The sequence below is a fragment of the Peromyscus californicus genome, unplaced genomic scaffold (genome assembly GCF_007827085.1).
Source record: "Peromyscus californicus insignis strain IS unplaced genomic scaffold, ASM782708v3 Scaffold_12__1_contigs__length_115047231, whole genome shotgun sequence".
Lineage (NCBI taxonomy): Eukaryota > Metazoa > Chordata > Mammalia > Rodentia > Cricetidae > Peromyscus > Peromyscus californicus.
Window position 1 is genome coordinate 55,899,371 of NW_026294413.1, and position 21,969 is coordinate 55,921,339.

At 42.8% G+C, this 21,969-nt stretch overlaps 3 protein-coding genes across 3 annotated transcripts in view; 1 reads left to right on the forward strand and 2 right to left on the reverse strand.

Annotated features, from left to right (window-relative positions):
- Dock5 (dedicator of cytokinesis 5) overlaps positions 1-4,705 on the forward strand; it is a 194,345-nt gene extending 189,640 nt beyond the window's left edge. The window contains exon 52 of the mRNA XM_052732867.1: positions 235-4,705. Coding sequence (XP_052588827.1) covers positions 235-339 — 105 coding nt within the window. The 3' untranslated portion in view covers positions 340-4,705. The remainder of the gene's footprint in view (positions 1-234) is intronic.
- Positions 4,706-7,841: 3,136 nt separating this feature from the next.
- Positions 7,842-14,490, reverse strand: Gnrh1 (gonadotropin releasing hormone 1). The gene is made up of 3 exons (XM_052732869.1): positions 10,842-14,490; positions 9,341-9,436; positions 7,842-8,017 (listed from the first exon to the last, which is right to left on the reverse strand). Exons 1-3 carry the CDS (start codon positions 11,208-11,210, stop codon positions 7,976-7,978), a joined length of 507 nt encoding a protein of 168 aa, XP_052588829.1. The 5' UTR covers positions 11,211-14,490; the 3' UTR covers positions 7,842-7,975.
- Positions 14,491-14,618: 128 nt separating this feature from the next.
- Kctd9 (potassium channel tetramerization domain containing 9) overlaps positions 14,619-21,969 on the reverse strand; it is a 30,154-nt gene continuing 22,803 nt past the window's right edge. The window contains exons 10-12 of the mRNA XM_052732868.1: positions 19,027-19,132; positions 18,229-18,362; positions 14,619-16,476 (exon numbers count right to left, since the gene is read on the reverse strand). Coding sequence (XP_052588828.1) covers positions 16,360-16,476; positions 18,229-18,362; positions 19,027-19,132 — 357 coding nt within the window. The 3' untranslated portion in view covers positions 14,619-16,359. The remainder of the gene's footprint in view (positions 16,477-18,228; positions 18,363-19,026; positions 19,133-21,969) is intronic.

Genomic DNA, 21,969 nt, shown 5'->3' on the forward strand with positions numbered 1-21,969 from the left:
CTAAGTGCTTCTTAAGTATATGCCAGGTACCCAAGTGTTGGTGATGTAACCTTGAGAGAGTGAGAGAAAGAGAGAATGTTAGTTCAGCTCAAGAGAACAAGAGTATCATTCCCTTTGGTCTTGTATAGACAGTATAAATGCTCATTGACAATGGAATGAATGTGTGGAATGGAAGAAGGATGGATTGGAAATAAAAAGGAGGACTGTTTGTAATTTCGTGTGTCTCCTCCCCAGATTGCACCCCCCTTGCCTGTCAGGAGAGAAGCCAAAGCTCCGCCCCCACCCCCTCCAAAGGCGCGAAAGTCAGGCATGCTCTCTTCTGAGCCAGGCTCTCAGTGACAGTGTCACTCTGGCTCTGCACCTCTGAATGCCTTGGACCGCTGCTGCCTGAGAAGGGCCCCCAGAAAGGATGGCTCACCATGCAGGGCTCCCTGCCAGCACTGCTTCCTGTACTGAGGTGATTCCCCACTCAGAACTGCTTTGTCCGTCTGAAGGCTGTACCACATCCCCTTTAACCCACGGGACTTCCAGAACTGGCCATCTGTATACATGAACAAAGAAATGCTCTCCTTGTCCCATGATGGCATGTTGGCCTCACCCGCTGACTTGCTGGATCTGCAGATGCCTCCGACAACTCTCCTACAGTGACGAAGTGACAGTGGAGGGGAGAACAGCCCCAGCAACTGACTCCTGTGTGGATTTCTCAGTTTGCTTCTGAACTGCTGTGTTCAAGACTTCTTCTCTCCTGCCTGCCTGCATCCCTACCTGTCTAACCTCCTGAAAGAGCCAGACACCAAGTATATTCCAGGAGCTGCCATGGTTCTCTTTCCCTGATGTCTGCTGTCTCCTTTGAGGGAAAGAGCACGTGGGTAGCGGAGGTGGGGCCGCTCTTAGGTGTGGATGGCTTCTCTGAGATTCCGTGGACTCACATTCAGGCACTCTCCTGATGAGTGGTCCTCGCCATGCAGCAGTCACATGCTGTGCCTTGGACTCCTTGGAAGCTCTTTTGTGCTCTGTTTCTCATCCTCTTCTTTCCTCTGAGCTCAAATCCTGGGCTCTGAGGAACCTCGGAACCATGGTCCTACATTTCTAGACCCTGTTGGCCCAACCCTGTTGGTCCCTGCCTGCTACTTGATTTTTACCCTGGAGAATACAGTGCAATATTCCCTTTGATTATTTATTCCTCTTGATCATAGAATTAATTTGATTGCTTGCTAATGGTACTAATGTCCATACTTCTTTCAGAAGGAAAAACTAGGGTGAATTGGATGCCCAAATATTCTGTTCACATAAATGACCACAAGATGTACAGATGTTTTGAGTTAAGCAGGTTTTAAAATTCACACACACACACACACACACACACACACACACACACTCACCTCATTTTGTACGTGAGGAAATTGGGGCTACACACAGAAAGTAGACTATTGGTTTTTTCTAACAGCCCAGCTTGCTCACATAGGATGTACCCAAGATAACCCGTAGCTCCAAAAGACACCTCTAACAAAGTCCTGGGTGCCTAGCCCCAAGCTAGAATGGTATCTGCAAAGTCCCAGATAGTTCTCTCAGACTTGGGTGTTGAATGCAAAACTGAAAGCTGCTGTGTGGCTTGGGTCTGCCATGGGCATGCTAGAATCTGTCAGTGACCTTGCCCCGAATCTATTCTTCCAAGTTCAAGTGCGCAGAGGGATTTCAGCTGTGAGAATCTGCACCTGCCTACCTGCTGCTTTTTTTTTGCACAGGTTCTTTCAATGCCGCCATGGTTAAGAGAGATGTGCCTGGTTCATCACCGCGATCAAGGAAGCGAAAGCAGAGACATGCCTGGCATAGCACTAGAGAAGTTAGTGTGCATATCCTAGAAAAGTCATGCGAATCTCCATTCTTTACTTCCATCAAGGAGCATCCACATGCGATCGTGAAAAAACACACAGGCTCTGAAATTTTAAAGTGCTTTGGTCAGAAGTCCCGGGTGTCACCATCAACTTCACATTTGAAATTCTCTGCGTGTTTGCTTTCTCACTTTCGAAAGTGGAGGCATTACCTCCCACACGGGTGCTTATGGGGGGCCATTAAGGTGGAATTGGGTCGTGCAATCAGTGGCTTTCTTTCCTCTCCTAGACCTGGGTAGGATTTGATACTGTTCATTTTTCTTCAAGGTATTTGAGGGTGAATTCAGGTATGCAGCTCTTCCCTAAAAGATGGCGGCCTTGGGCACCATTTGCATGGAAGAGTTAATAAGAGTTGAAGATCATTTTAAGTGAAAAGATCCAAGCCCTGCAAAGAGGCAGGAAGGCACCAGAAGGGTGATGGAGGGCATCCATGGAGCTTGGGACTTCTGAGAAGAGCCCTAGCAGACTGACTAGAAAAGATTTGAAGATGTCACTGTGCTTTGCCGGCTGCCATGGAAACACACAAATAGGATGGGAAAAGAAGAGCAAGTTCCCAGCCTAGTCTTGCAGAGTAGTAGAAGGCAGTTCTGAGTTTGATCTCTGAGCAGAGCTGGACCTGTCAGTGCCCAGAGGTGTCATCCCTCCCCGTCCCCCTATTTTTAGTAAGGCATTTTCCCCATGATTCCCTTTCCACATTAATGAAAATAATAGCTTTCAGTTGCCTTGACACAAAGGACTCTGGGTGATGTTGTAGGTACTGATTTGCAGGGCACTGGGAGATTCACTTCTTTGGGAAGCTGTCTTAGGGTTTCTATTGCTATGATTAGCTTGTATCAAGTTGTCATAAAACTAGCTGGCACAGAAGCTATGGATGAAGAAGGGGTTAATTTGATTAAAAGAAAATCAATATCTGTCCTAAAACTGAAGACTGCAATGATGTTAAATATAGAAGGGACAAGAAGCAGAGGGCAGGAAGGACCAGTTTTTACTGCCCTTGTAAGACCTCTGAGGTATTGAAAGGCACTGAAATCAGCCCTGAGACTGTCACAATCCTTATGAATGAGCATTGATTGATGGCTTGTGAGTTTGTGGTATTGTTACATCACCTTTTTTTTTTTTTCATTCCCTCTCTGCCATGGTGACTTGTCTTGCTTTGAGATGATGATTTCTTTTAAGGAAGATTTCATTCAGTATACACTTGTTGAAGGCCAGACACGGTACTAGCCCCTCGGTGCACTCCGTAGAAACAGCCTGCTACGAAATTGACTCTAGTGTGATACTGGATCAGAAATCAGCACTCTATCAAAAAGAAAGCCCTGAATAAGGCTACTTGGCAATGGGTTGCCTCCTCCCTCCACCCCCACCCCTTGCTTGACTCCAGCCAGGGACAGCCATGATACACTTAGCCACCTTGGATAAAACAAGGTGTCTCACAAGAGCTGAGATGGGATGATAACCACCCTCCTCACTGACTGCCAAGTTGAGTCTTTCCCTTCCAGTTGCCTCCAGATTGAGGGGCACGTTTTCATTTTGCAGTTCAGCCTATATACAGTGAGTACATAAATCACAGGAGTGCAGACAGAGACGTCATTCGATCGCTGGACACCCATGTGACCTTTTCTCAGACAGACATGACTCCCATATCCCAGCAGGGGCCTGAGTGCCAGTGGCACAGTTCTGTGAAACATAATTGGGTGCTCCTTCCAAGTTTGTGCCTTCACCCTCACACTTCTCAGGTATAATGAAAAGGGGATTAGACCCGTCCCATCAACACAGGATGGCAGATGGGATGTACCATATCGCAAGTCCATTTCCTTGTCTGTTCTAGATCTGAGACTGCATGGACTTGGGCAGGCTCTTTCTAAGGAAACAAATGCAGTGGGACTTCTGTCCAAAGGCTTTTGCTTTATGAACTGGAATCCACATTTTGCATCCTCTACTGGTGCTTTGAGCCTCCCAGGCCTGGCTATTAGGAACAGAAGATTTGTGGATATGAATGAGTCTAGCATCTGTTTTTAGATATTGGTTCAAATTGTCCTAATTCTCTGCAGCAGCCTGTCTCCAGAGTTGCCCACCTGGCCTGCTGTGCCTAGACCTCCGATCCCTTGTTAAGGATCACACTTTCCTTGTGTACTTTGGGAAGTTGATGACTACTGCTTCCTTGCACATTTTCATTCCTCTCTAAGTATGTTATTTAGAATTATTAGAAGTGCTGAAGATGTAGCTCACTTGCTTAGCTCCTGCGAAGTCCTGGGTCCTAGTCTCAGCAGAAGAAATAAAAATTGGAAAAAGTGAAGCTTCTCTTTGGATAGGCTCAGAGTCAAACCATTAGTTGTTACCTATGAGAGGAATAGCTTTCCTTCTGGGGTAGTAACTTCTAGTGGACTCTTCAGGCCCATCCACAGTTCGTTTCCCACATATACGCCCAAGCTCATCTCTCAGTCAGTCACCTGGATTGTTCACCCAGAGTCCTGTCAGAATTCCTTCACATGGTTTTATAAATAATTGGATTTCGTACATGGACAGTTAGGGAGATGTGTGTTGAAAAATTTTGTTCATATTTGCTGTTATTTATTTTGTAAATTAAAAATGGAAATGTATTTTAAAGTTTACTATGTGTTTAGCTTGTTATTGTTTTTAGATTATTAAAATAATATTATAGACTTAATGGTTTTTCCCTATTGACAGCTCCTTCAAGACACTTTACCCTCAGGGCCCCTCTGGCTCATTTCATTACAGATTCTGTTGAAATGCATACTGTGGGATCCCGGTGCCTGTCTTAAACAGAAGTAATAAAATCTGCAATCTTTTCATTTCTTTTTGCCCTGCCCATCCATGCCTTTGTTGTCTGAGCTGAGCTGAAAGTTTTCTGAAGGGAATTTATTTCATGTGTACAGGTTTCATGTGTTCTTCATGGATAAATAGGCACGGATAAGTGGATAAAGCAAGAGGATCTAAGCTGGTCCAATTAATCTGTCACTTTTAACAACGAGTAATGTCCTGTTGTCTGTGCGTCAAAGGGTTACCCTATGTGCTTATTAAAAATATAGGTGGCACTCATCCCAAGGTATGAGTGAATGTTAGGCTAGGTGTATTCCGACTAAGAAATTCTACTTTTGTCTGCTGTCTGAATCTCTGAGTGCTGTTGCACTTATACACTATACACACACACACACACACACACACACACACACACACACACACACGCGCGCGCGCACACACACACACAAACATACGTGTATATATATATATGTATGTATATATGGTACACTGAGGGATAAAGTCTTAGGATAGAGGGTAAGATTTAACATTTAGTAAAGGTAATGTTTTTACTATTCTCTATTCCCCTTGATCTTTTGGGCCATCTGTGGATTAAGTACTTGGACCCAATAGGCTTGCAAACTGCCATGTGTCATCCCAGGTCTCTAACAGCAATAGCAGCTGAATGAACACCTTTTTATCCCTTTCAAGAGAATCCATGGCTCAAAAACAAAAAAAAAAAAAAAAAAAAGTTCCCCAGAGATGATGTTTGATAGCAGAAACCCAATGCTCAAAATATAATGTATAAGAAGGTCTGTTGCTTTTTAAAAAATATAGTCGTTAATAGCAAGTTCAAGGCCAGTTTGAACAACATGAGACTGTCTAAAACAAACTGAAACATTCATGAAAGATGGTAGGCTTCCACTTGCCAGTCACGGTATTATTTAAAAAAAGAATCAAAATTACAATATTCCATGGGCATTTGCTGAAATTTGAGTTTTTCCGATGGTTCCATAGCTACCTGGAAGTTGTGGGGATGTGTGAGAATTGTGTTGTCACATCTAGGACCTCATGATGTGGCCACAGCAGAACCAAGTTGACGATCAGCCCCAGTTTCCTGTTTCCATTCCTACAAACAAACCCTCCCCTGGCTCAGCTTCATCGGCTGTTCCTTGCTGTGCAGTTTAGGGAGTGGTAAGTGCAGATCCAGTGGAACTGAGTGGCTCTCCTAACCCCTGAGCGTTGGTTCCATCACTTCAAAGTGAAGACAGTCATGGTTAGTTCCCATCGCGTGCTTGAAGATATTTGTGCATGTCTATCTAGCATGAAGCCTGACTGTCCTTATGGAAGATGAAAGGTGGCCGGGGGGCAAGGGACCACCAGGTTCTCTCGCCAGTGGACTGTGTACATTTCTTTTTCTTAAATATAGAAGTTCTCAGGAAGGAAAACAGTGGTAGACCCTGGTCCCTGCTATGGTTTGGATGTGGTGTGTGTCCTAAAGATTCACATTCTGGAAGCCTGTTCCCACAGTGGTCAAACCTTTAGGAAGAGGTGGGTCTTTGGATCATGGTGAAAGCACCTTCAGAGTGGACTAATGCCTGTCTCATGAAAGTGAGTGAGGTCCTGTGAGATGAAATCAATTAGTGTGAGAATAGGTAGTTATAAAGTGAAAGCCACCCAGTGTTTAGCATCCTCTGAACATCCTATGCCACTGTGATGTGTGGTTCCACAACATGATGCTGTCCCCCAGATTATGATACAACATAAAGGATATGGCCACCCAAGTTTGGACAGTTTAGCCTCTAAAACTATGAGCCAAAAGAAACCACCTTTCCCTAAATTACCTAGCCTCAGGGATTTTGCTATAGCAATAGAAAACTGAAGTAGTCCTGAAGCTCATACCACCTGGCAAGACAATATGGAGCCAGAAGGATCACTGGACCAGGAGCCCAAAAGGCTCTGCCTCTCCTCTGCATCAATGGGATTGATTCTAGCTGACTTGAAGAGGGAGGACAGTTCTTTCCCTGCAGCACAAACACATGGCCATGGATGCACCTGACTTTTAGAAGTCAGGATGCAGTTATAATCCTATAGAAACCAGGTGAACTAGCTTCCTCTGACCTCAACCAGTATATGACCACTCTCTTTGTGAATGCAAGGTGGATGTGAGCCATGGGTTGCGTCTCCTAGTCAACAAGACACATCATTGTGTTTTCTTTGCCATCTACCATGTCCTCATCTAAAGAGCTGCATTCACCCCACCTTGCCCTGACACCCATAGAGGGGTAGGGAGCTGATCCTCCCCCTCACCAGCTGCAGCACTTGGGAAAGTGGGCCCCGCACCTCTCCTGGGCAGCACAGTAGAGCTGACCCAACTGACAGGGATGCTGGCGAACCTGCTGAGAACATGTGCATGGGAGAGCTGGCCCTGAGGTCATGAGAGCTGGAGAGCTGTGCCTGCCTCTCACTGGCTGCAGCACTTAGGAGAGTGGCCCCTGCACTTCGCCTGGGCAACAGGAGAGCTGGCTCTGAAGGTGCAACTGTGGGAAAGCCAACTCTGAGGGCATGAAAGCAGAACTGGCCCTGCCTCTTACTTATCACTGCAAGGGGTGAACTAGCCAGGGCAATGCTGGAGAGCTCACCATGGTGGTGGTGGTGGTGGTGGTGGTGATGGTGGTGGTGAGCTGGTGAGCTCAACAACCCTGCAACCACCCAGGCCCAGAACCAGGGTTATGAGTTGGCCCACCCCGACATCCACCTCATCTACGATCTGCAGGAGCATGTGAAGGGGCTGATCCTACAGCCCCAAAGCTGCAGTATCTAAATGACACAGGACAATAACAGGATATACAAGGGAGTCCCAGTGAGGGCCCAGTGTGATGGTATAGCTGAAACCAGAGGCCTCAAACCAGATCTTGCAATGAACACTTGCAAGTAAGATATATGGATAAAAGGGTTTACTGCGTGACTCACTGTGTCACACTACAGCTTCCATGATGAAATTTTCTTTTTTTCTCTTAAACTTTTATTTCCTTTGGTGTGGCGGTTGCCAAGGGCAGATTGAAGATATGGAAGGGACGGGAAATGAATGGGATCAAGATGCATGATGTGAAAGACACAAAGAATAAAAAAAAAAAGAAGTTTAAAAGAGCATCCTGAGCTCAGAGTCAGAGGCACATCACACTTACAGTACTTGACCCACAACACATCACTTTATTATGAAATCCATGCTGCTGGGTATACAAATGCCGAAAGCCACACAGCTACAAATTTCAATGTCCCTGTCATACTTGGATGTTGTGGATCCTTCGGGGCCAATGCATTTACATCTTCTTCTGCCTGCTTTCCTCTTCAATCAGACTCTCCTGAAAAATACGTAACATGCACATCAATGTTGGCATGACTAGTTGAATTTCATTGTTTCTGACATGTATTTTCTAAAATTCAGATCTAAGAAGTGCATCTGTCATTCATTCAAAAGTACTAGAAACATGGCAGTCAGACAGTGTCTTGTAGCTGTTGACATCCTAAAATCTGCATTCATGGCTAAAAGGATGACATTGTGAGGAAGGATCTGGGTCAAATTGGCCTTTCCATGGAGTCCTTCAGGATGCCATGTCTAGGGAATTTCAGCTCGTTATTTTGATTGGGCTATAAGCAAGCTTAGAACAAGAAAGAAACAGAGATGTCTGCCTACCTTCATCTTTGTCCACTGGGTGGAATTTGAAGTCAATGGAGAAAATTTTTAACAATCAATCTTATCTTCAGGCATCATTTCCCAAGGATTGATTTCCCTGCTTCTCTGAGTAACGGGTAGTTGGCCATACGCTTTCTGAGTGCCGTGAATGAATAGGAAAGCAGCTCCCAGAACACTGACACTCAATTCTAGGTTCAGTTTTCCCATTCAGTTTGTTTCCTACTTCTGTTCTCATGAACAACCAATATCACAGCCAGAGTGGTTACACACCCCTGTAACTGTAGCTTCTCTGGAGGCTGAAGGGAACCTCAAGTTCAAGTCCAGCTTGGGCTGCGCAAGTCTGAAGCCAGCCTGAGAAAGTGAGACTCGGTCTCACACTAAAAAGATTTATTTTTTAAGCAGGAGGAGGGCTAAGGATATAATCCAGTGGTACAGTGCCTGTCAGTACATGATCTTACCTGGGATCAATACCCAGTACCCAGAGGACAGAGGGGAGACAGAATGAGAATGGTGGGCACTTAGGCCTAACAAAACTACAAGTCAAACCTGTGGCTCTGAGTTGTAAACGTTATAAGTTTTGACTATTGTAATCCAAAGCAGAGGAGTGACCTAGAGCCTTGCTCTTGGTTTCTACAGTGCCCAGGGTCCTGGAAGCAATGGCTGAATCAAGCCAAGGGCAGGAATCGGCTCAGAAATGAGTAGCTGAGGGGTTGAGTATTCTTTGAAAAATTGGAGGATTACAGTGGGCAGAAATTTGCTGGTCATTCCAAAGGCTGAATCTGGGATTAGTATAAATGGTTATATAGACAATTAAATCTATTTCAGAACAAAAATAGTTTCCAAACATGAGAGCTATCTAAGCAGAGTGAACACTGTAAGATATCCAGGGCCCTGCTGCAGGAGTGACTCGGGTAGCTCTGACGTGGTGCTAGGTCACTGTATCCCAACTCCTTTCTGACTCTAGCTCTACGCGGTGGCCACTGTAACTCACCAGAGCTCCTCGCAGGTCCCTGAGGGGCGAACGGGGCCAGTGGACCGTGCATTTGAAGTGCTGGGGTTCTGCCAGCTGATCCACGTCCTCACCCATCTGGAGATAAAGAATGAGATTCTCAGAGATGAAGATAAAGAAACAAAACAGTTTTCCATTTCCACCAAGATTTGTCTGTGGAGAGGACTGGGCATTGAGGCTGAATGGGAGGTCTGGGGAAGTTTATGGATGCACTTTTTTAAAGAGTGAGCTGGAGTTCAGAGGAGATGGGGACAGCAAGAAGAGATGGTGTTCTCTCAGACGAGAGTGAGGTGCTCTGAGCCTCACCAACAGAGAGAACACAAAAAGTGCAGGAAGGTTACAGTCCTGACTGGGCTGGCCTTCGGTTTGTTACGTGGTTTTTGTCGCTGCTGCTCTTTCGTTGTATTTCAAACAGGGTTTCACTCCATCCTAGACTGCGCTGAGACCACTGTGGATCCAGGTCTAGCCTGGAACTAGCTTCAAGTGGTGCATCTGTGTATCAAATTGACGAGGGGCGGAGTTGTGATGGTTGTTTTTAATAGTCAGTTTGTAGCATCACCTGGGAAGAGACTGTCTATGGCCTGTGGGCATATCTAGGGGGATTCTCTTGATGGTTCACTGATATGGGAAGGTGAAGTCCACTGTGGGCAGCACCATTCCCTGGCTTTGGGTCCTGGGAAGTAAGCTGGGTACTAGGCATACGGACATTTATTCTGTCTCTGTTCTTGACTATGGATGTAACTAGCTGTTTCGAGTTCCTGCCTTCACTTCCCCACAACGATGGACTCGCTGGAACTGTAAGCCACATAAACCGTTTTCTCCTAAATTACGTTTGATCAGTGTGTTTTACCACAACAGAAATGAAACTGGCTCCAGATTCTGGGGCTTCATTGTATCTTCAAAAACCAGACGATACCTTGGTTAAGTTTCTCAGCTACATTTCTTCTCAGCTCTGAGTTACTGGTTGAACTAATCAGCTAATATAAATGGCTTCTCTCATGTAATCGTCCCCATCCTAAAGTGAAGTTTTAAGGTAAGTGTCCAGACATTAATGCTGGTGCTGGCACCGCTGCCTAATCTGGAGGAAATTAAATCTAGTACGTTTCCCACCTCACAATCTTAAGTGTGATAATTCATGGAGTTAAACATTCTCCAGGCTCTTTAATGTCTCTATCGGTGACAAGAAATAACAGCACTGTGTCCTGGATGTAGACACTTGCTGGTGAATTACACAAGAGTATTGATTTAATGATAGATATTTGAGAGCATGGTGCCTCATCATGAACTTGGTGTCTCACTCTCTTCAATCTGTCCTGCCGTTTGTGTCCTTTGTCTCTGGCAAAGGTGCAAGGAGGAACCTGGCTTCCGCTCCATGGAGTCTTGTCTCACTGCAGTCAGTAGTTAGGGTAAACTGAGTAACGCTGCTGGGGCTCGCATGGCACGGCCCACACAGCTCGAAGTGAGGCAGTGCGGGGAAGCTTACCTCTTGGAAAGAATCAACCAAGTGTTCAGCATTTCTCTTTCCTCCAGGGCGCAATCCATAGGACCAGTGCTGGCTGGAGCAGCCTTCCAAACACAGGCTCAGCAGAAGAACAGCAGCCGTCAGCTTGGGGATCATCTCCACTCTAAGGGACATCAAGACACCATCACGACAGACCCAGACTGAAGGGAGTGAAAATAAAGAGTGCATCACAGAGAGACCAGCGTCTGTACCACTGACCCTGCAGAAGCAGCAGAGGGAGTCGTGCACTGGGATGCATTTCATGCAGACAGTGAAACACTGGGGCATCTTAGATGCCTGTCTTGAGCATCTTAGACATTGGGGACAAGCACCCGTACTTGATTCTGGCATCTTCAGCACTTTTTTTTTTTTTTTTTGTGGCAACGTAACCCATTTTTATTTTTATTTCTTTGGTTACCTGACACCCATAATTCATCCCTTACCAAATTCACTTTGCCTGTACCCTCCCCCTTACAAGCAGTTCTCAACTTCGTCATTCATGAAGTTAGAACTGGGCCATCAGCTCTGAAAAAGCAGCTCCTCCTAGAGGTCTCCGGTTAATAAGAGGTTGCTTGACTTTAAATGGCTGCCCTGTGGCACTGCTGGCATGTTCCTGTCTGCCATCTAGTCTTTAAGATGGTATTACCTACCATTACAGCTGGTCGGACCAGCTTCAAGACTGAGAGAGAACTCTATACTGATCTGGGTGGAGACACCTAGCTCGAATGGCCCCCTTGCCAAGTAAGCCTAGAGTTAGTTGATAAAAATGTGCCTCCAAATTAATTTCATCTGATGAGGATGAAGCTAAAATCAATGTCCAACACTGGGCCATGAGCTGCTGGGCTCCTCCAAGGTTGGATCTCCCCCCAAGGCTGATGGTTGATAAGGTCAGTCAGTGAAGGGCAAGGCTTCCTTGGATACCATCACATCTAGGCTTGACCCTTGAGTGCAAAATCCCCTTTCGACATACAGTAACAAGCAGCATTAAAAATAGTGGTAGAAGTACAAAGAATTTTACCTGTTGGGAAGTGGAAGCCAGAGATATCAAGCTTCTTTGGTGAGTTGAGTGCTGCGATGTTTCTGTTCTCCTGGCTTCCTTTTTATATGAATTTTTTTTCTTGGGACATTGAAATCTTCCCCGCAGCTGAATGACAAGGTGCAGTGCAGTACAGACGAAGGTTTTAATAATAACATTTAAATCCTCACCAAAAGCCTTTTAATGGAGAGTGTAATTGGGACACCTGCTGGTCTATCTGTTAAACCTGGTCATTAAAATCTTAGCTAAAACTTTCACAGCTGAAGTCACTGTTCTAAGGGATTAAAATCTAGCTATGCTGTGCTCCCCTGAGGAGCCCTATGGAGTTCAAGGAAAACTGATGTCTTGGGTAAGCTAAACACACACACACACACACACACACACACACACACACACACACACACACACACACACTTTCACAGGGAAGTTAAGCAACAAATACAGAAAGCTGGCCTGGGGAGCCAGTCTTAGCATTTGGGTCTCTGTAAAAGGAAAATTTTTAAATCAGATAATCATGGTGTGTGTTGTTCCCAATCTAAAAGATCTAATTTAGGGCTGGTGAAGCGGCCTGCTGATCTGAGTTTAATGCCAGGGCCCCACACGGTGGAGTAAGAGAATTGATTCTCTCAAGTTGTCCTCTCAGCTCCATGTGCATGCTGTGTGGCATTCATGCACACATACACACACATGAACATAATGTCTATAACCTATGAAAGTCAGGTCTGTGCTTCCTGCCCGTTCATAACTCTTTGCATCTAGTCGGCATTTAACACATAGAGATTCCATGAGTCCCTGGATAAATGAAGGGACTTTTGACCAGGTTTGGCAGACCCGCCTTGATTTCAGCCTCCAAGATACTTTATCTGATACAGAATGAAACCTCTATCTATGTACCATACATTGTAAAAGCTGGTACACTACCTACGCTGTAATGCTTTAAAAATAACACGGTATTCGATCTTATACAGCTGAGATTGGCAACATTGATGGTAGGATACTAACCCCATCAGTCATTGCCCCATGTTCTCTGAAGTAATTCCACTTGCAAGGGTTTCTAGTGATAAGTACTACTCTCAGGCTTCCTAGGTGATCTCTGCCCACTCCTCATGACAGGCGAGGGAAGAGGGACTTTAGTGACTATCATTTCACTTAGTAACTTCACTAGCATGCGACTCTGACACAAACAGTGGGACCTCATCTCACTAGAACGTGCAAGTGAGGTGAGTTTTCAGTAAGAACTCCTCAAGTTGAAACAAGTTTGCTTCAAACGGTCCACTGTATTTTGTTTGTTAGAGATGTGCTTCTAAGTGTCACTCAGAAAAAAAAACCAAAAAACAAACAAAAAACAACTGTGGCATTTGGCTAGTACTAACAGTATGATAAAGATGTGGACCCCTGTCGTCAGTGAGCCTCAATATTTCTATATTGATTTTAAAACATTTGAAAACGTTTGTGAACATGGCAACACAAGACTGAAAATACAGATATGCCTTGGCCTAAGTACACTTAGTCTTGTCTCAGGTCACACAGGGCCTAAGGACAGAAACCAATGTCCTACTTTCTACAGCATCAAATAAGCTATTAAGCCATTATGCAATCAGTGAGGTTTTGAGGCTTAGAGACACACTTATAGATCTCTCATGATTGCATGCTTAAGCCAACTTACCAAAGACCTGAAATTGATCAACTGGGTTTAAATAACTGGACTTTATAATTGTCACAATTTTCTTTTCTAAATTCAAAAACGTTTTTATAGGGGAAAACTACTTCATTTTGAGCATTTAAGTAGCTCAAAATGACCACAATGCTTTTGTACCTTCCTGAATGACAGGTGAACAACCTCTTTCTTGCCCTAATGTAAAATCTCAGCAGGAGGACTGTGGGGCCAACTGTAGCTCACACCACTAAGCCAGGCAGTGAGAGGTCTGAGAATGAAGCCTTGGGGAACATGCTTTATCCTGAAATAATGAAACCACTTTTCTTTGTAGTTTGACGCTTTTCATTTTAAAGATACTACTTCCTTGGGGGAATTTAATATCATTCTAGAATTTTTCATGTATAAAAAATGATTTAAAGGTGACTTGGAGCGGGCTTATGACATAAATAACATTCATAAAATGAACTGGAGAAAATAGGTCTTGATTAATAGAGAAAGCTATCATAATGACTTTACATTTCTTACTCCAAATCCCTTCAAATGGTTGCTGAGGAACTTGACCATACCAGAGTCTATCCTGCCTTAGACAGTTACCGAAGTGGAGAACTGAATCTTACCAACGGAAATCATCTAACTGATTTTGGCTGAGAACCTTTCTGCAGCCCTCCCACAAGTCTCTATTTTAACCTATATACACACATGACCACTGCTAAGGATAACACAAGTGTTACTATTTGGAGCCCTTCCCTTTCTTAGGACTCTGTCCTAGACTTCAGGCAAAACCATTTTTCTTGCTCAACACAGCAAATGAATAGTGATATTCGTCAGCTACAGAGCAACACAAACCACTGGATATCTTCCTTAATGTAAAACCAAAAGTGCTGTAGCATGGTAGTCTCTGAAAAGAGGATCATGAAACCACGTAGTGAATTTGCTTTAATGGCTTGTCCAACAGAACTAATCCATTAAGGGCACTATGCAGTTGGCTCCTGCATGGCACCATCATGAATAACTGTGTGAAATGGAGAAAATGTTGACTTTCAAAAGCAAGAGCAGAAACAGCCTGTCAGCGTTCCACACTGTTTATTAATGCAGTTTACATCAGATCTGAACCCTGCAGTTCCCAAGCATACTGTGTTTACATCTTTCAGCTGCTTCTGCAGTCTCAAGTCTGCAGAGGACCATTCAGTGAATGAACATAGTCTATAATTATTGAAAATAGAGTGCAGTGAAATGAGTTAAATATAATTTAGGCACATATTGATTATGAAAATAGGTATCTCTCAATACAATACTTCTCTGTCTTGGTAAAAATAATAATGCAAAGAAAATAATTCATTTTCAAAGTTGCTTTCCTCTCCCTGTAAAGGAGTACTCTCCTGCCACTGTGCATGTGAGCCCTTTACTGTGAAGGAAAGCTTTGCATATGTAGATAGAAGAATAAGCTACAGAATAATGAAGACATGCCACTCTCCTAAAGGAGACAAGGTCACCTGTGATGATTCACTACCTCAAGCTGACCAGTCTGTAGGATTTAGAACCCATTTGGACACAGCTTCTATCCCTGCTCTTAGAAAACACGTAAGGACACTGGGACACCCACTAAGAAGACCCTACTGCTGTTCTTGCACAAGAAAACTGGACTAAAATTTCACTTACAAACAAGACAACAGAAAAAAAAAATTTAATTAAGAGCCACAGTTACTGACTGATTGATAATGCCGCTTATACTAGTCAAATGCTTAATTTTTAGTCATCAATTTTTTTGGTGGCTACAATCAGACCATCAGTTTAGAATTCCTTAGTCCCCACTGTAGGATTTTAGCTGTAATTATCTGATGTTGCTTTCTCATAGGGGACTCTGCAGGATTTATTCATACTTTATAGCTCCAACTGCAGTGGATTTAGATTGAATATCTATTTTAAGCTGGTCCTGTATAAACTACTTGGCATTACAAGAACTGTGCTGAGGATACAGCTTGGTGTTTTGGTTCAGAAGTATCTTCCTATGCTTGTGATAACTGAGCACGAGAACTGGACTAGTGAATGGACAGAGCAGCCTAATCTGGTGCAGAATGGAACTCGCCCTAAGCTGAGGCATGCACAGCTGCAGCATGCACAGCTGCAGCAACTGGTGGATCCGTCCTCCTGCAGAATGATTTACGAGGTCTTTCCTTCCGTCCTGTCTCAAAATGTGAGGACAGAATATGACTCAAGTTTAGCTACTGTCTTTTTTTTTTCTCAAAAAGTAAACATTACAGAAATGAATCAGAAAAGAGCCATAGGGAGTCTTACCCTCACCACACTCGCATGATGATAGGGATTTGAAGAGGGAAGGCATCACTAAAGCTATTTATAAACCTGAACAACTCTTCAGTTTTCAAGACGTTTAACAATTTAAACATCCTTACTGCATCTAGGTGTTCAATAAATATATTTGTGCATATATTGTGCTTTTCATAAATTAAAATTCTCAAATGCATCTTAAACCAAGATGGTACTTCCACACAATGCCTATATAAAAGCAAATATAATAGATACTACTCCTGGTCAGAAACCAGACAAATGCCCCACCTCCACTGGAAATGCAGCAGCATGATCTACTTCCCTACATCTATAAACAGAGTGTTCTTCTGTTACAGTCACAATGCGGGGAAACTCAATTGTTTCCTCTTATGCACCTCTGGGAACAGGCATTTGCCTCGAATTCCCTTACAATGGTATCTCCTCTGGACAACTTGATGGATGGAGAAAGAAAATGAGGACAGCTTTTCATCAGGGACCTCTTCCTCCAGCTCTTGCCGCTCTCATCTGACACTCTGGGACATATGTAATGGTGTCAGCATCTCTTCAAATATGGCACCCTTCACGTTGGAACCTCTCAGGTTGGCTTCCTGGAGGTCACACCCCGACAAATCACAGTTCTGTAAGACAAAACAAGACTCATGGAGCTCAAGTGATTTAGGATGGAACTTGGTTCCCCATAAAGTTATTTCTGGACATGGTAGAACAATATTTCCAAATGTTCCCATTTTTGAAAAACTTCTACTAATGCACTGTGGTGGTCTGAATAGGAATGGCCCCCATAGGCTCAAATATTTGAATGCTTAGTTACCAGGGAGTAGAGCTGTTTGAAAGGATTAGGAGGATTGGGAGGTGTGGCCCTGTTGGAGGAAGTGTGTCACCAGGGGTGGATTTGAGATTTCAAAAGCCCATGCCAGGTGTGTACTCGCTCCCCCTTCCTCCCTCCGACCCTCTGCTTATGGATCAGGATGTAGTTCTCAGCTACTTCTCCAGCAGCATGCCTGCCTGCCGCCATGCTTCCTACCATGATGATAATGGACTAGGCCTCTGAAAGTTTAAGCAAGCCCCCAGTTAAATGCTTTTCCCAGTATTCATAGCAGCTCACAATGATCTGCAACTCAAGTTCCAAGGGATCCATTGAATGGCCTCTTCTGACCTCCATGGGCACCAGGCATGCATATAGCATATGTAGCAGGCAAAACACTCATAATATATAAAGAAAAAAGAACTGAAAGGACTGTATTAATGGTGCAAAGCCAGTTCCTTTTGCCATTAAAGGAATTTGCTGCTCTGATCCTAAGAACTATCAAGAGATCAAGGGTAAAACAAAACAAATCAAGACGTCTACAGTAATCTAAATTTTCATATACAATTCTATCTGTGCCACATGTTGTGTTGTTCAATAGAACACAGCTACCAGAAACATGTAGCTACTTAAGTTTAAATGAATTAAAATGAAGTAATTTTCTTTAGAAGAGTGCTTCAGTGGTACCAAGTTCAAACATCCAACAACTAAGTGGTTAAGTGGCCACTATAGATACGCAACACACCCTTCAGTGGAGGAAATAGCATTTGACAGCACTATGTAGACAGCAGCCACTGAGCCAGGCATGGAGGCACACACATATGATTCCAGCACTTGTGGGGGCTGAGAAAAGAAAATCATATATAGCTCGAGCTATACGAGTTCTTATATGCAAACAAACAAGCTACCTAATCTATAAATCAAGAACACATAGAATACAGGTCTTATGAAAAATAATAAACAAAATAAAAAATCTCAAGCTGAGATTCAAACTGAACATGATGCCAGGTTAAAATGGGCTATTTTTGAATCTATCTTAAACTTGGAAATGATTTACATTTCTCAAGTAGTTTAAAAAATAATCTGGCCCATTAAATTCTGTTTGGAATTAAAATTTATGAAAAATGTAGTATATCTTGAGCAAGATCCAAGCAAACAGAGATAAATGAAATCAATGCTGACTGACCACTGCGATAGTCTCCCTCTGCATCTGGAGCTGGTACCTGTAACTTAGATACCAGATCAGATCTAACTCTGGAACTCAAAGTCATTCAAGAAGCAAATGACTCCCTGCTACCCCACTTCTTGGAGGGGAAGAAGGGTGCGGGGTCTCACTATTTAGTCCAGTCCAGGCTCCCAATTCCAATCCTTCCACTTTAGCTGGGATTACAGGTATGAGTCTCCATGCCCACCTTCAGAAAAAAATCACTGAAAGGGCAACAACCTTCCAGCACCCAGCCATGCTAAGTGAGCTTCCCGGCCAACTACTGTGCTTACAATGTCAGTAAGCTTGCATGATCCCACCAGTAATGCTCCTCATTAAAACTGTCAGAGCCTGGAGCCTCACCTCCAAGTCGGTTCCTGCCAAAGTTGCCCCTCTGAGATTACAGTTCTTCAGTTTTGCGTTTTTTAAGGTGGCAACTCGAAGGTTAATTCCTGTCATCTGACTTCCTTCCATATCCACGCCTTTCAGATTAGCACCTGCAAGAAGCAAGTTTGGGGGAGTTTAACCTAAAAATATTTACCGTTAACCACTAGAGCAAAAGTACAAGATGATTTAAGGGAGGGGAATGAGACGAGACCCCACAAGTTTGGAAATAAATTTGAAATCTGTCTTTTAACCAACTTGCAATATAGATTTCAATGGTGGCAATTTATTTTCTTATGGCATAAGATAAAATGTTAGAACAATACTTTATATGGGAAAAATCAACACTGTCTTTTGATAATTAGCACTTCTGTAATATGCCTCTGTAAATTCATGATCAGGGAGACACCCAAGTACCATGTCACCTAAATCCAAGTAAATAAAGTGCCCAATTCACAAACAACAAAACACTAATGAAGTATTAAAACCTGACACAACGCTACAGGGTAAACTGAAATTCTTCATTTTTTTGTCAACATAAGAATATTTTATTCTCTTCGAAACTTCAGAGGTTGATACTTAACTTCTCAACTAAACATCTGTGGATTATTTCCTGTGTCCTGGGTGCTGACTAGCTTATGACTGGGACCAAAGTTAAGTGACTCTCCAGTTCTGACCTCAGAGGAAGCTCTGCCCACAGCCTTCCTGTTTTACCTCTAACAACTACTTTTACTTAATGGTTTCCGTCCAGGCAAGAACAGGCACAAAGGCTCTTACCCTCTAAGTTGGCTTTAAGACCGGAAGGATCCTCGAAATTACATAGCCTCAGGGATGCGCCTTCTGCGTTTGAGCAGAGCATCTTGACTCCCTGGAGATTTGCACACTGTGAACACAAGAGTCCCGGCTGTAAGGGTTAAACTTGATAACATCTGTGCAAGCAATAAGAAAGAAATTAATAGGAAAGGCCCAAGTCAACACATCTGCAATTAGTTACTTTCTTTTTATCCTGAAGACACTGTTAATGAAATCCAGTAAGAACTGAGAACTTTTGAAAGAACTATATTAAAAGAAATTAACAACAGCATGTCCACTTTGCATAGAACATGAGTTCCGATAAAGAAGCTATACAATCTGAACTATGACAGCCTATTTCATTAATGCCACCATCAGCCTTATCATTTATCTGTACAACACTAACCACCTGTTTCTTGAGTCTTTCTGTATCACCCACTGCTACATGGCATTGCCAACCCTGAGCACAATGCATAATGAGGAGAGCAGAAAGTTAGAAAATTCATGTGAGTTTTAAGTCATTGCTTTCAGGGCCTGAACTCTATGAGGTATTGATTAAAATGATAAGTGTTTCTGTAAAACTGACATTAATAAACTTCTTCACAATTGTGACGATCAAAACAGAAGCTGAGTGTGTTAAAATTTACAGTGTAGAATATACATGATAATTGTTTTTGTGTAAAACAAGTTATAACCATACTTATTAAGGAAGATCTTTGGTTTATAGGTGCAATTTTACTCAGCTTACAGTCACTTCTAGTAAAAAGAGACAAGAGAGGTCATTCCACTGACAGCCAGTGGACAAATACTTGCTTACTCCCATCTTTCCATGCCTGGGCCCTAATGAGGAAGTACAGAAGGTCTGCCAAGGTAGATGATATAATAAGGACATTAAGAGATCAAAATAACTGAAGGATGACTAGATGTATGGACCTGAAAATCTAACAAGACAGGAAGTTGCCATATACAAATGACTGTCACTCTTTTTGCTTTTTCCCTCTATTAATACTCCTGAATAAGACACATGAGAGTTACCCAGATTTCCCAGGTAATTCTGCAGGTAAAAGTCTATATCCAGAGCTGGGCTCTGGGATCTCATGAAGGAGAAAATATAGGAGAAACTGTAGTAAATTTTCAATCTTTAAACCATGCAAAGCACTTCACCTTCTCGTCATCAATGTGGAGCAGGTTGTCATTTCTGAGACTATGCAATTCAGCTAGTAACACCAGCACCATAGTCATAAGAACTATCGTGCATTACCAAGAGAGGCAATGTTTTTGATTAAACCAGTTAGGTCATTTAACGTTAAAATTTAAAAATATATAATGATATTATATTTCTTAAATGACATTTATCTTTAAGAGATAAAAACCTATATATTTTGAATATACATACAAACATATTGAAGTAATGTGCTATGTAAAAATATTCTGTGGTAAGGTACAAATAAAAGAAAGCTGACTTCATGCTAGTGTTTGCTGAGGCCAATGGATGAAGATAAAATGGAGATTCACTCCATTATTAAATTTTTATAAACATTTTGTGTTTTCCAAATGAAACAGTCCTTTTAAAAGAAAGACAAATACAAAGAAAAGACACTCTAGATTCTAGTTCCCACTCTAATAACTGGTTGCTGACCTCTGGCAAGCCTCTAGGCTACAGACTTGGCACTCTAAGTTCCCACCAATCCATAAGGCTGTACTGGGAATATACGGTGGAGACAAGCAGTGAATCATCTGCCTCTATGCAGCCAGATAAGTCAAAAACCGGCAAAGCATGCAGAAGAAATACCCTAGGCATGCTTCGAGGAATGGACTCCTGAACAGGATGGCAACAGGGACCACCTTTGGTTTACAGTCAAAGTGGAGAATTTCTCCACAAAGGTTTAGGGCTATGATGGAATGAAGCAAAATTATAAACTGGGTGAGAAGTTCAGCACTAGGTGGGAGCCATAGGGGCACCCTTTGTGGCAGAATGTTTAGCACACGCCATGTTTTGTGAACATTGCAATCTTCATGGCTATTAATCAACGGCCATTTCAAATACCAAAGGCAATGAGAAGTTAGCTTTGACCCTCATAGCTTACAACTCGGCACTCCTCCTCAATATAAGCCAATTTTATTAGCAGTTATTAACATATATTCCTATATAAAGAATTTCACTTTGTCAGAAATATATACTGGCCTTCATATCCACTATTTAAGGAAGGGAGAATGAAATTCTTGAGTCCTAGTGTACAGATGACATTATGGCTCAGTTCACAAGAACATCTTAATTAAACAGATCTGAAAAACAGTTTATAAATGACTAAATCTGTCTTTATCTTTTTCTGACCCTACCCAAACCAAGCAGTCTTCCAAAATTTCAATGAAGGCTAAATCCTTCAAACTTGTCTTTATGCTGTTAGTCTATGTCTTTTGCCTATTTTGAAACTGGACCATTCAGCCTGAGGTAGAACAGAGAGAGTAGCAGTATCTAAAATGTGTACTGGCTGATTTTTTTCTTAATTAGATTTGATATAGAAGTTGTGGTAAATAGGCTGAGCTAACGAATAAAACAAAAATATAATAACTATCAAAAGCAAAATGCTATACCTGGTGCTTACTTAATAAAACAGACTAGAGCCCTGACATAAAGAACTTAATTTGTTACTGGCTCTGTATGTATCCTCTAATCCCAGAATCACCCAGGTAACTACTACATACATACATGTGCATAAACAGATAAACACAACATATTCTCACCTATGTGTAGAGAAAGGAAGAGCACCATGGAGATGCTGACTTCCAGAATGTCTACCACACCCACTTCAGACCCCTCCTCCAGATACTTCTAGTCATCATCTTTCCTATTTACAAATGAGGTTCAATGGATTTCATGTTCTTTCTGGCTTTACATATAAGTTGGCAAATAGTATAAGTTCTGAC

Coding starts and splice junctions, on each gene's coding strand:
- Gnrh1 (XM_052732869.1), bottom strand. CDS start 11,210: ATGCCAGAATCAAGTACGGGTGCTTGTCCCCAATGTCTAAGATGCTCA. Junction 9,437..10,841: donor TGGTTGATTCTTTCCAAGAG/GTAAGCTTCCCC, acceptor CTTTATCTCCAG/ATGGGTGAGGACGTGGATCA. Junction 8,018..9,340: donor GGGACCTGCGAGGAGCTCTG/GTGAGTTACAGT, acceptor CGTATTTTTCAG/GAGAGTCTGATTGAAGAGGA.